This window comes from Hemicordylus capensis, chromosome 6 (assembly GCF_027244095.1).
Source record: "Hemicordylus capensis ecotype Gifberg chromosome 6, rHemCap1.1.pri, whole genome shotgun sequence".
In the NCBI taxonomy this organism is placed as follows: domain Eukaryota; kingdom Metazoa; phylum Chordata; class Lepidosauria; order Squamata; family Cordylidae; genus Hemicordylus; species Hemicordylus capensis.
In genome coordinates this window covers 41714845-41728583 of record NC_069662.1, presented here as the reverse complement: position 1 = coordinate 41728583, position 13739 = coordinate 41714845, and the positions used below count along the sequence as shown (strand labels likewise).

Below are 13739 nucleotides of genomic sequence, written 5' to 3'. Positions count from 1 at the left end.
GGGGTTGCGTGGGTGTCCCACGGGGGGCGCTGAATCCCTGGGGGGCATACAGAGGGGCGGGTAGTAGGTGGCCTAGAGGGGCAAGGAGCAAAAGATGCCATGGGCTGGGTTGCTATTTGTTTTTACTAGCGCAGCTTCTCGAATGCCTTTTAAGACTAGCCTAACATTTAAGTGGGTAAAGCTTGTTGTATAATGTTGTTTTGATGCTAAGAAAAAGGTTAACCTGATAAATCTGTACGTGCTGGGCTGCTGTTGAAAACACATAATTAGTTTTTAAAAAGAAAGGTTAGTGGCCCTAGTTCTGGGAGGAGTAAAGGCATAATGGCAGGGATAAGTAAAAGGCATGCAGACGGGCAGTGGTTATTTAGGGGGCAGCAATAGCAGTGCGTGGGGGCAGAAAAAGAAAGATGGGCAGTGAGTGGCAAAGAGGTAGTTTAATATAACAGATAATAAAAAGTGGATGGCTGTAAGGCGTTGGAACAGACACAGGAGTGGGCACTGGGTGCTTGAAGGCAGAGAGGAAAGGTGCACAGTGGGCTACCAGAATGCCAAGGGCACGGAAGAGGTCAAGCGGGAAAAGATGGCAGAGTGGTGGATACTTTCAGAAACAATCTCCTGACTGTGGACATAGATGGTGGGATTAACTGAGAAGTAATATGATGGGCTTTGGGTGCAGAAGCACATACTTCTTTATTTAAACTCTTTCTATCCCACCCTTCCAATACTCTGCTGCTCAGGGTGGCGTAAAATAAAAACACAATAAAACAATAATAACTAATAAAAGAAGTGTAAAAACAAACCAACAACAGACAGGGTTAAAAGGAAAATGGCAGGTGGAGTTAAAATTGGAAACCCAAGTGAAACCTATTTTAAAATGCTTCTTTAAAAAGAAAGGTCTTTAGTTTATTTTGTAAACTAAGGTGGGAGACTTACTAAGCCCCTCTGGGAGGGCATTCTAAAGAAGAGGGTACTACTGAGAAGGCCATGCATTTGCGTCTGTGGCCAAGAGCAGGGCTTGTGCTGAGGGTTTGAGGCTCCTGGCAGATTCATATGGGCAACTGCAGTCCAACAGGTATCCTGGTCCCGAGCTATGTAGGGCTTTTGAGTAGTCCTGTGTGACACAGTGGCCAGAATCTGACAAATGTGGACCATCTGGTATTGTGTGAAGATGCTGCATAGTATCTGCCATTTCCTGTGCCAGGAGAGCTGCTTCTTTGGAACTGGAGCCCATGAGGATGTCAGGGAATTCCATGTGGTGTAGTGGTTAGAGTGCTGGACTAGGACCGGGGAGACCGGACTTCAAATCCCCATTCAGCCATGATACTAGCTGGGTGACTCTGGGCCAGTCACTTCTCTCTCAGCCTAGCCTAATTCACAGGGTTGTTGTGAAAGAGAAACTTAAGTATGTAGTACACCACTCTGGGGTCCTTGGAGGAAGAGTGGGATATAAATGTCGTCATCATCATCATCATCATATCAGCTGTCCCCATGGGATTTGTTTCTGTAGATGAGATTCTCCCAGTGCTGGAGATAGGAGGTACTGCTTGAAACTGGCTGTGCTAAGAGCACTCTCCTGTGCTTGGCACCAGAGTGGTGGTACATGTGGTAGCAAGGAGGAGAGCTGGTCTTGTGGTAGCAAGCATGACTTGTCTCCTTAGCTAAGCAGGGTCTGCCCTGGCTATATATGAATGGGAGACTAGAAGTGTGAGCACTGTAAGATATTCCCCTCAGGGGATGGAGCTGCTCTGGGAAGAGCAGAAGGTTCCAAGTTCTCTCTCTGACTTCTCCAAGATAGGGCTAAGAGAGAATCCTTCCTGCAACCTTGGAGAAGCTGCTGTCGGTCTGTGTAGACAGTACTGAGCTAGATGGACCAATGGTCTGACTCAGTATATGGCAGCTTCCTATGTTCCTGTGTTTGTTCCTATGTTTGTCAGAATCAGACATTCAGATGCATAGGCCTGGCTTTGAAGGTCAAAAGACCAGCACTTTGAATTTGGCTAGGAAGTACATTGGCAGCCACAGTATGGGTATAAGACTTGTGTAGCGAGTCAGCGACTAGTGCCCACACAAGCGTCTTTGTGGCAGCGTTCTGAACTAGTTGAAGCTTCTGAACTGTCTTCAAAGGCAGCCCCACGTAGAGTGTATTGCAGTAGTGCAATCTAGATGTAACCAAATGCATGGGTAACCAATGGCAGTTCCAGTTTCTCCAGGTAGGGCTACAGCTGACATACTGGCTGAAGCTGGTAAGAGGCACACCTGTACACTACCACGACTTGGGCCTTCAGAGACTCATTTGGTCTAGGAGAACTGCCAAGCTACAAACCTGGTCTTTTGGGGTATAGATGGGGTATAGGCATGTAACCTCATCTAAGACCAGATTTACTTCACTATTGGGATCACCAGTTCTACTGACCAAAGGCACCTCCCATCTTACCCGGATTAAGTTTCAGTTTGCCCCGCCCAACCCAGAATGGCCTCTAGACATCAGTTCAGGATACCCGCTTCCTGCCTGATATCAGCAGATTTAAATGATAGGTGAAGCTGGGTCAGCATAGTGATAATATTGCAGCCCATCCCTTTGGATGACATCTCCCAGTGGTTTCATGATATGTTGAACAGTATGGGGGACAGAATAGAACCCTGTTGTGGCCCCCAATAGGCTAATGATTAGAGCTGGTGCCCCCCCCCCCCCGCACCACATTCTGGGTTTGGCCCTCCAAGCATGACCAGAGCTACCATAAAACAGTGCTTCCAAGTCCCAACCCAGAGGAACAACCAGAAGAATAGGTTACTATGATTGAGGATATTGAAAGCCAATGAATGATCCAAGAGAATCAACAGGGTCACTCTCCCCCAGTCTTATCTCCCCAGTAGATCATCCACTCTGGCAACCAAGGCAGTTCCCATCCTGTACCTGGGCTGGAAAGCATCTTTTAGTAATTGGTTTTTAATAAAAGCATAGTTGACTAAGGGTTTGGTTCCTGCAAGAGGATGATAAGATGGGTGTGGATTACTTAACTGAGGGGCATTGGCTATCTTTTGTGGCAGGAAACTAAATGGGAATATAATCAGCGAGTCCAGTGACAAGTGAAAAGAGGCTAGGGTAACTGCCTATAACTTTCTGTATAGGGAAGAGATCTTTGTGTGCATGGAAGGACCTAGGTTTGGCACTGTGCAGAAGAAGATGCAAGGAAAAAGTGGGAAGGGTGGGTAATAATTCTTGAAGGGCCAGGTGTTAGTGACTGAGCACTCAGTGCACACATCAGCAGGTGGTTATGAGTACCCCCACAGAGTGGCGGTTCATGATGGAGGATGGGGAACAGGTGGTCATGGATAACACAGAGGTCCAGCTAGATCAGGGGTGTGGAACTGCAGCCCTCCAGCTGTGTTGGCCTACAACTCCCATCATCCCTGGCTACTGGCCACTGTGACTCAGGATGATGGAGGTTATAGGCCATCAACAGCAGAAGGGCTGCAAGTGCCCTTTAAGAAAATAGCCTGGCTTAAAGTGAAATTTGAGTTTAATACAAACACTTACTTTCAAAAGGAATTCAGTCACATACTGAATTAAAGTCTGCTTTTCTAAGTAAAAGAATAAACCATGGGGGGAAAGACAACCTTTCAGATCAAGCACTATAAATACAATAGGCTATGCATTTTCTTATTGTGGCAAATATAATTTAAGGTAAGATAAATACTTCGAATCCTGTCAACCATACAACATAGGCATCTACTTTCTGTGTCATGGAGAAACACTGCTCTGCTCTGTAGAAAGACTGTTCTGCTTCTGCAAAATCCTGGATATGTAGGCCACAATCCAGCCCATCTAACTGTATCTTCAGGGCCTTTGTGTTCAATTTCATGGTCCTGCTTGTTGTTTAAACTTTGGGGTGGGGATATCATGATTTAAATTACCTTTGATTTTTTTTTTTAAAAACCTCCCAGATGTGAATGTTTGGGGAAGAGATATAGAGGCCCCTGGTGATTGGTGAGTGGTGGATGAGAGATTATCCTGCATCCTTGGATGTGGATGACCCTTGGTGCAATGGGTAGAGTCAGGTGTGGATAATTGAGAGGTAGAGGGAGTGACCTGTGTGGTGTCTGAGGGAGATATTTGCTTTCTGGATCCAGGGCATAGAGAGAGAAGGTATTTGGGGGTCTTGAAGAAGGTCTGGGGGAAAGGATAAATGAGTAGGTACTTATCCATAAGCCACTTAATGGCACAGTGGAGAAGTAACTTGCCTAGGGAAAAAGAGGTTGCTGGTTTGAATCTCCGCTGGTATGTTTCCCAGACTATGGGAAATACCTATATTAGGCAGCAGTGATATAGGAAGATGCTGAAAGACATCATCTCAGACTGTGTGGGAGGAGGCAATGGTAAACCCCTCCTGTATTCTACCAAAGAAAACCACATGGCTCTGTGGTCGCCAGGAGGCGACACGGACTCAACATTACCTTTAGTCACCAATATAGAAAAATGACTTTTGTAGAAAAGTAGGAGGGATATTTCATTTGTCAAACAATCTTCTATCTATCTATCTATCTATTTATTTCTCTAAGACGTACCCATGGCTAATCCCATGTGTGGCATCACTCGAGAGAGAGTTTGCAAGCAGCTGCCGATTAGGCATGGGGACGGGGGAGAAAATGGTGATGGCGGCAGCGGCCGGCGGACAGTGCAGCACAGCCTCCCTCTCTGCCCGCCTGCCGGCCAAAAGGCAGGAACACCAGAGGAATGGTGACGGGTGGGTGGCACAAGGTGGGGGAATGGGGGAGAACTAGAGGTGCAGATGCTCTGTGCTCAGCTAGTTGGAATTAATAAGATTCAATTACTTGGGGTCAAAAAACCAGCGGAGAGGTCTGGGCACTCCCCTTCTTGTTGCTCAATTTGTATGATACTTCGGGTGAGAGATAATTACTGTTTTTAGTATTTTAATGCACCAAGGCAGATTAGTTCAGGCAAAGCCAATGGTTGTCAAATCTGTTGGTGAACTGTAGTTCATTCAGTATAATGCATTTGACTTCTGTATGCTTGCTCCTTTTTTTGATATGTCTTCATCTTTTAATCTTACCTTGAACATAGTTTCCCCCCCCCCCCATCTGTTCTTTATAAAGATCCTTCTCACTCTTTACTTCTGATGAAGAGTGCTGAAGTCTACAAAAGTTTATTCCACAATAAATGTATTAACCTTTACAAAGCCACAGGACTCCTGGTTTTTGCTACAGGAGGTTTTATTTATTTTATTTTATTTTATTTTTATTTTTACATTCTGTATCCTGCTCTTCCTCCAAGGAGCCCAGAGCAATGTACTACATACTTAGGTTTCTCCTCACAACAACAGCCCTGTGAAGTAGTTTAGGCTGAGAGAGAGTGACTGGCCCAGAGTCACCCAGCTAGTTTCATGGCTGACTGGGGATTTGAACTCGGGACTCCCCGGTAATAGTCTGGCACTCTAGTCACTACACCACGCTGGTTAACATGGCTACCCTTTGGGAACGTATTCCTGTTGAAATCAAAGGGACTTAATTCTAGTAATAGTATAGTGTGTTTGTTTTGTTTCCTTTCTTAACTAAGCATACTGAGGGCCTTGTATCATTCCTTGCAACTTTATTCAGCCATGTAGGGTCTCTCTTTTTCAGCTGTCTCAACAACTCTGACATAGTATATGCTATGTCACTATGTAGTGTGGACTGATGCATAGAAATTCATCCTCTGGAAAGGAATGGCTGCCACTAACTACTTCAGGTTCCAGATTCAAGTTCTGTGCCTTCCCCCCCCCCCCCAAAAAAGTAGTGGGGTGGGAGAAGGTGGCAGCTCTTTTAAATGAATTTGTCACACATAATGTTGACTTCTGACCTTTTTGTGAAATAGACATCAGCAACAAAGTGCTCCTTCCCCTTTATAGAAGAGTGTCTACAAGTAATCTTTCACTAGGATGCCTTAGGCTTTCTGTAGTGCTTAAAGATAAGCTTTCTGGATCTGTTAACCAATGCTATTTCCATAGCCAGTCAGAACAAAGAGTCAAAGAGGACCGTTACCATGGTCTTGCATGCACAAATGCTGTTGGGAAGAGCTTTGTGCCCTATTTCAGTCCATCACATTTCTGTGTTGGATCCTGAATTACTTTGGTGGTTTCTTAGCCTTTAGCCAGGGCTTGAAAGCTTTACTTAGACGCAGACAGTAGACATGTTGACCCTGGTTGTGTATTCTTTAAATCAGGATTCACTGATCACCACTAACAAAACAAAAGCAGCTTGGGAGCTGTGTTAATTCTGTTAACTTGGCTGTGTGGTTGTATCCTTTCAGGCTTTTCTACCCACTCTCCCCTTTATCCAAGACCTGGTCACCCCTTGACACTAGTATGGTGCAAATAAAATGTTGTCTTTTCCATCAGCTGAGAACAAACAATGTGATGTTTGTGCTCTTTTTCTGAAGTCCCACAGTGTGCTAACCACACTGCACATGACAGTGTGGCACATGAGTGAAGCAGTGAAGCATGAGTGAAGCAGTTAAGAAAATAATACCTGCACAAAAACAAAGACTGCATTAAAATAAACTGTATACGTTGCCTGTCTACTACTACTTCTTCTTAATAGTAGTTCAATACCACATTTGAACAAAAGTTCTCAAAGTGCTTTACAAAGGAAGCTACCTTTTACCAAGTCAGACCATTGGTCTATCTAGCACAGTATTGTCTACACAGACTGGAAGCAGCTTCTCCCAAGATTGCAGGCAGGAGTGTCTCTCAGCCCTATCTTGGAGGTAACAGGGAGGGAATTTGGAACCTTCTCCATATGCAAGCATGCAGGTGCTCTTCCCAGAGCAGCTCCATCTGTTAATGGGAATATTTTACAGTGCTCACACATGTAGTCCCCCATTCAAATGCAAACCTGCTTAGCAAAGGGGACAATTCATCCACCTAGTGGAATAGTAGGGAAGTAACTTGCCTAGGAAGCAAGACGTTGCTGGTTCGAATCCCTGCTGGTATGTTTCCCAGACTATGGGAAACACCTATATTGGGCAGCAGCAATATAGGAAGATGCTGAAAAGCATCATCTCATACTGTGCGGGAGATGACAATTGTAAACTCCTCCTGTATTCTACCAAAGAAAACCACATTATTATTATTATTATTTTGCATTTATATCCCGCTCTTCCTCCAAGGAGCCCAGAGCAGTGTACTACATACTTGAGTTTCTCCTCACAACAACCCTGTGAAGTAGGTTTGGCTGAGAGAGAAGTGACTGGCCCAGAGTCACCCAGCTAGTATCATGGCTGAATGGGGATTTGAACTCGGGTCTCCCCGGTCCTAGTCCAGCACTTTAGCCACTACACCACGCTGGCTCACACATGGCTCTGTGGTCATCAGGAGTCGATACCGACTCGATGGCACAACTTTACTTCACCACAAGACCAGCTCTCTTTCCCTTACTAGAAAAATACTAATACAGAATCTGTCTCTATATATAGATTCTGCTAACTTGGCAAAGAGGCACCTTTTAACGCGGCGATTCTCTTTATTTAGCAGGAGGAGAGTAACTGGCCCTGTCCACCCTCAGCACAGTACCTCCAATGACTGTTGCTGGTGTCTATCTTATGTTTCTTTTTAGATTGTGAGCCTTTTGGGGACAGGAAGCCATCATATTTAGTTATTATTCTGTGTCAACCTGATTATTTCTCTGAGCAATTTTTGGAAGGGCGGTATAGAAATTAAGTAAATATATTTCTCTTAGACCTACCCGTCACTAATCCCATGTGTGGCAGCTCTTGTGAGAGTTTGCGAGTGAGCTGCTGGCAGGGGAAGAGGAAAACGGTGGTGCCAGACAAGCTTGCCAGCAGGTGGGGAGAAAATTGTGGCGGCCAGCGGAGAAAACCATGGCCGGCTAGCGTTCGGAGAAAATGGCGGTGGCAGGCAGGCAGGCAGAGTGGGTGAGTAGGTGAAGAAAATGGTGGTGGGCGGGCAAAGAAAACGGTGGGCGGGGGGAGAGATTTAGAGGTGCTGATGCTCTGTGCCCAGCTAGTTAGTGTAGAATATTTTATGCTAGAAGTCGTCGTGTCCCTCCCCCCCCCCCCCGTGAGCATTGCTCATGGTTACAGTTTGGAAAGCGGGAAGGAAATCCTGCCCTGGTGCTGTCCCTCCCTCCCTCCAGCTGGCTGCTCACAGTAACAGCACTGTTTGTGTGAAGCGGGTTGATGGCTGGCACTTCTGTGAGCGGCAGCCTCGAGTGACAATGGTTACTCCCGTTGTGATCATTGTTGATGTAGTTTTTGGTTTTCTGACGGTGCGTTCAGTGTACTGTGCAAATGGTGCATATGTGAGCAGAAGCCTTTACATGTATCTTGACAGGTGTAGGAGCAGCCATTGAGGCAGTGGCCAACATTATGCTTGGGAGCTAAAGGGTTTCTATATTACACTTATATACTGCCAGTCTCATGGCATTTTACAACAGATAGCTGGTCTGCACAGAACAGATACTGGGGCCATTGTATCTGTGTGTATTCTTTGTTACTGGGAGACTTGCCCAGCCACAATGCTTATTGGAGCAAGTTCTAGGACTGATCATGTGAATAAGCTCCTCCTTTTGGGGAGTGAGTTGCTTGCCACCCTTATGTTTTTCCGGTAGGTAGTTAGTCATAAAGGTCATCTTAATTGGCGCAGTGGGGAAATGCTTGACTAACAAGCAGAAGGTTGCATTAAAATGCAAAAAACCAAAAAAAACCCCGGAGGTTGCTAGTTCAAATCCTCGCAGATACTATATCAGGCAGCAGCAATATAGGAAGATGCTGAAAGGCATCATCTCATACTGCGCAGGAGGAGGCAATGGCAAACCCCTCCTGTATTCTACTAAATTAATTATGAAATGGCTTATAATAGGTTTTTAGTTTGCTACTCACCTGGGGCGACTAGTAACTTCCACCAGATGAGGACCGGAGTACTAAATTTGATTAGTACTGCCAAACTACGTGGGCATTATTTGCCTTACTGATGCCCAGCAACAGGAAGCACTGGAACGAGTATGTTTGGCTGTCTTCTCTCTTTTTTCCTCTCATGGGATATTTCCTGTTGGCAGGCTTTCTCATTTAAGCTTCTGTGGGCTTGTGCCTTCAACTGCAGAACTTTGTGAGATTTACTTCTGAGTAAATATGCATCTGTTCAACTATTGCAGCAACAATTTCCTTCTTTTAAAAACTGCTATTTGATAAATTGCTGTTTGATATTTGACTGTCCTCTCTGTAGGGTGGGGGGTGTTCTTCAAATAATTATTTAAATATAAGGGGGAACACAATAGGAGAGCAGGAGAGGAGAAGGAGGTGTTTAAATTGCATGTTGTAGCTTGAAAAGGACTCTCCTCATAAACTGTAATGGGAAATTTTATTTATCTATTTTTTATTTTATTCTTACATTTTCTATCCCGCTCTTCCTCCAAGGAGCCCAGAGCAGTGTACATGGAAATGTTTCTCCTCACAACAAGCCTGTGAAGTAGGTTAGGCTGAGAGAGAAGTGACTGGCCCAGACTCACCCAGCAAGTCTCATGGCTGAATGGGGATTTGAACTTGGGTTTCCCCAGTCCTAGTCCAGCACTAACTGGTTTTTCTTCGCAGAATGGGACACCCCCCCCAAAAAAGCACACATGGTAGACCCTTGTGAGGGTATTATAATAGCCAATTGCATTCAGTTGAATGCTGCGGTTTGTTTGTATGCACACTCTTAAAGTTTTGAGCTTGACTCTTGATATTTAAATCCCCATGTAATCTAAGCAGTCCGGAAGAGAACAGTGTTGCCAGTGCTCCTTTGGTGTGGGCTTCTTGTACTCTGCAACACTGAATGAAGAGCAGCAACAGTTGTTTCAAGCAGGAAGGGTGGGGGAGAAGACTTTCCCCCACAAAGGCTGAATAATAGTGTATAAAAAGAGTTCACTGTGTGGGGAGAGCAAAATTGTGCAAAAGGTATCTAAGGGGACGGAACTGAAAAATTATAACAGCCATCAAATTGCCTCACCAAAAAACCACACACCCAAGATTCTAATTCTCACAAGAAGATAATTAGAAGAAAAGTGAGTGCACTCAGTGTGGGAGTGAGGGGGCATGAGTGGGGTGTGCCCTTGTCACCACTTGCACAGATGGCCACTTCTCTGCAGGTTCCACTGTATGCAGTATACCTTTTCCTTTTCATGCAATGTTGTCCCCTTCCATGATCAACTTAGAATAAACGTAGTAATGAAAAGACTCTGGTGTTTCATGGATTGTCAGATCATACAAGGTAGTTACATGGTGTGCAGAATGTTGTTTGGACTGTCTGGATTGCCTGTAAGGATCAGTGGTCATGCTGGAATAAGCCACGGTCAGGAAAAGACTCCTGATCTGAAAGGACTGCTGGAACTTGGATTGGGGAGGAAGGATCTCAGCCCAGTGCGAATACAGCTTCAGCGCTGAATTGGTGGATTTGGATTCTTCCATCCCCAAAAGTCCAATAAGTCTTTCAGTGGAGGAAGGGAGAAGCCAGTGATGCTCAATTGCAATACAATGGCAGAAGGAAGAGGGCAACCAAGATGATCAGGGGCCTAGAGCACCTTTCTTATGAGGCAAGGCTACAACACCTGGGGCTTTTTAGTTTAGAAAAAAAACCTGCGGGGAGACATGATAGAGGTTTATAAAATCATGCATGGTGTGGAGAAAGTGGATAGAGAGAAATTCTTCTCCCTCTCCCATAACACTAGAACCAGGGGTCATCCCATGAAATTGATTGCCGGGAAATCTAGGAGCAACAGACGGAAGTACTTTTTCACATAACACATAATCCACTTGTGGAATTCTCTGCCACAAGATGTGGTGACAGTCAGCAACTTGGATGTCTTCAAGAAGGGTTTGGATAACTTCATGGAGGAGAGGTCTATCAATGGCTACTAGTTGGAGGGCTAAAGGCCACCTCCAGCCTCAAAGGCAGGATGCCTCTGTGTATCAGTTGCAGGGGAGTAACAGCAGGAGAGCGGGCATGCCCTCAACTCCTGCCTGTGGCTTCCAGCGGCACCTAATGGGACACGATGTGAAGCAGGATGCTGGACTAGATGGGCCTTGAGGCTGATCCAGCAGGGCTGTTCTTATGTTCTTATGTTAAGGAAGGAATGCTTAGAATGGTGTAAAGATTTGGCTGTGAACTGGGGAATCTGGACACAAACTGTACTTGGTGGCCTCAGGCAAGCCAGCATCTTTCATCCCCCTCCCACCTCACTTTGTAAGAGGCAGATAATAGTAATGGCCTGTGTTTGTTTGTTTATTTATTGTTAGATTTATATACCGCCTTTTATTAAAAACAATCTCACAACGGTTTGTTGCTGGCTTCTTGTAAACTTTATTGAGAGAGTGTATGTGAAGCACTAATATTTATACAAATGATAAATGTTATGACTGATTGGAAGCAGCATGGAAGGAATGCTGCCTCCTCCTTAACTAATTATATTTGTAAGAGTACTTTGTGCATGGGAAATGGCTACAGAAGGGCTAAATAGTAAGCAGTTGGGGCTGTGTATATCCTGTGTGGGGGAAATCAGCCATGCAAAATGGAGCAGATTTGTATATATCTGCCAATTTTGTGTAATACATTTCAAAGTTCCAGATTTTGAAGAATTCATCACAGATGAGATGTGGTTATTAGGAATATGGGCCGCACAGTAGTTTCCATGGGGGAGGGACAAAGCACATTTGGGAATGTAGAGTCCTTTTATTGTTTGTTTATTTATTTATTACATTTATAAACTGCCCCATCTAGAGGCTTTGGGTGGTGTAAAGGTAAAGTGTGCTGTCGAGTTGATGTCGACTCCTGGCACTCACAGAGCCCTGTGGTTTTCTGTTGGTAGAATACAGGAAGGGTTTACCATTGCCTCCTCCCTCACAGCATGAGATGATACCTTTCAGCATCTTCCTATATCGCTGCTGCCTGATATCAGTGTTTCCCATAGTCTGGGAAACATACCAGCGGGGATTCGATCTGGCAGCCTCTGGCTTGGTAGTCAAGCTGTTTCCCCACTGCGCCACTAGTTTAAAAAAACATAAACAAACATCATTTAAAACACACTACTTAAAACAATATTAAAACAATTATAACACAATTTAAAACCAATTAAAATACTTTAAAACAATTTAAAAATCTTGGAAGGCCAGGCCAAAGAAGTCTTGTTTGCAGACTCCCTCACTGTTGGCCTGCTTTTTCTTCCTCTGCTTCTTGCATTTCTCTCAATCATTTCCCATGTTTTCAGGTTTGCCTCCACAGCTTTAAGATCTAGAGACTAACTTTTGAAACACACTCTGAAGTAAATCTTTGTTATTACGTGGGGAGTATTCATAGCCTCTAAGCTGCAGTGCCTTCTTTTAGAATGTACCAGGCCACCAGCGGGCATTGCCACCCTTTTGCCTTGTTCTGTCCTGCAAACTATGAACAAACTTTGGGAGGGTTCAGTGAACGAGCTCAGAAGAGCCACAATCCTCAGTGTTCCTCTTCCCCGTGGGCTAGAGAGCAGCTTGAAAGCTTCCCCTGATGATGATAAACTAGCTGCAGCTCTTCATGTTGTAGTTTAGATGATGCACAGAGCTGTGGTTAGCTTAAAATGGAAAGCGGAAGTTTTTGATGTCCTTCAGCATGTGGCGGGGAGGGAGAGAGGGGGTTCAACTGTAGGGCTCTCTAGGTCTCATTTGTAATAATCTAAACTGTTGTTTTGATTATTTTCTGAGCTGTGTGTGTTCATTGCTGCTACAGGGTATTTTCCTCCTTTAATTAGTTAGTGCCTGCCTCTTAGTAAATCATTTAGATAATTGGTTCAATTATGGTGCAGTTGCAAAAGGTCAGTGTTAGTTTGTGTTTACCTCTTTTTCTTTTTTCTCCTCTGAATGTTGCTAAGATTTTCCAAAATGACAAGGGACCAGGCCAAGAAAAGAAAATGTTAACCCCTCAGACTCTGCTAAATAAGCTCGTTTCTTGGCATGTATTGATGGCTATCACTAGTCATTTCCAGTACAATGCATATGTCCCCCAGCCTAGTCAGTTTTTAATTATTATTTTACATTTATATCCTGCTCTTCCTCCAAGGAGCCCAAAGCGGTGTACTACATACTTAAGTTTCTCCTCACAACAACCTTGTGAAGTAGGTTAGGCTGAGAGAGAAGTGACTGGCCCAGTGTCACCCAAGCAAGTATTATGGCTGATTGGGGATTTGAACTCAGGTCTCCCCGATCCTAGTCCAGCACTCTAACCACTGCACCACGCAGTTTTCATGTAACAACTCCATGCTATATCCAACCAGAATTCATTCATGGTTTGTGTTATGAGAACCTTAGCAGTGATCAAAGGAGTAAAAATTAAAATTTATCTCCAGTTCATTGCTAACACTGCTTATTCTACATTACTAACACTTCTTCATTACTAACACTACTTATTCTTATACCTTTATCACAGGTATAGTAGTTGGCTGGCAGTGGGTATGCAGTCACTGGGGTGTGTAAATGCAGACATCTGAAAATCATTCCATTTAATTAACTGTGTTTCCTTCTTGCAGATCCAGAGGGCAGTATGGCTGCCACTGCTGCTGTGAGCCCCAGCGAATATTTGCAGCCTGCAGCTTCGACAGCTCAGGTGGGTCTTTAAAATATGTGTGATTTGTAATGTCACTGAGGGAGACTATGGTCACTTGGGAATGAACCCTAGTTATATGCAAAATGTTCTATTAAAAGTAGCTCCTGCAGAGTA

General features: G+C 44.5%; 1 protein-coding gene across 7 annotated transcripts in view; it reads left to right on the top strand.

Moving 5' to 3' along the window:
• SP2 (Sp2 transcription factor) overlaps positions 1-13739 on the top strand; it is a 34751-nt gene that overhangs the window by 433 nt on the left and 20579 nt on the right. For 2 of the 7 annotated variants that reach the window (XM_053266553.1, XM_053266554.1), the window contains exon 2: positions 13549-13625. In XM_053266553.1, the coding sequence (XP_053122528.1) occupies positions 13563-13625 (63 nt within the window). In that variant the 5' untranslated portion in view covers positions 13549-13562. The other 5 variants (XM_053266560.1, XM_053266555.1, XM_053266559.1 and 2 more) reach the window with 5 other exon arrangements.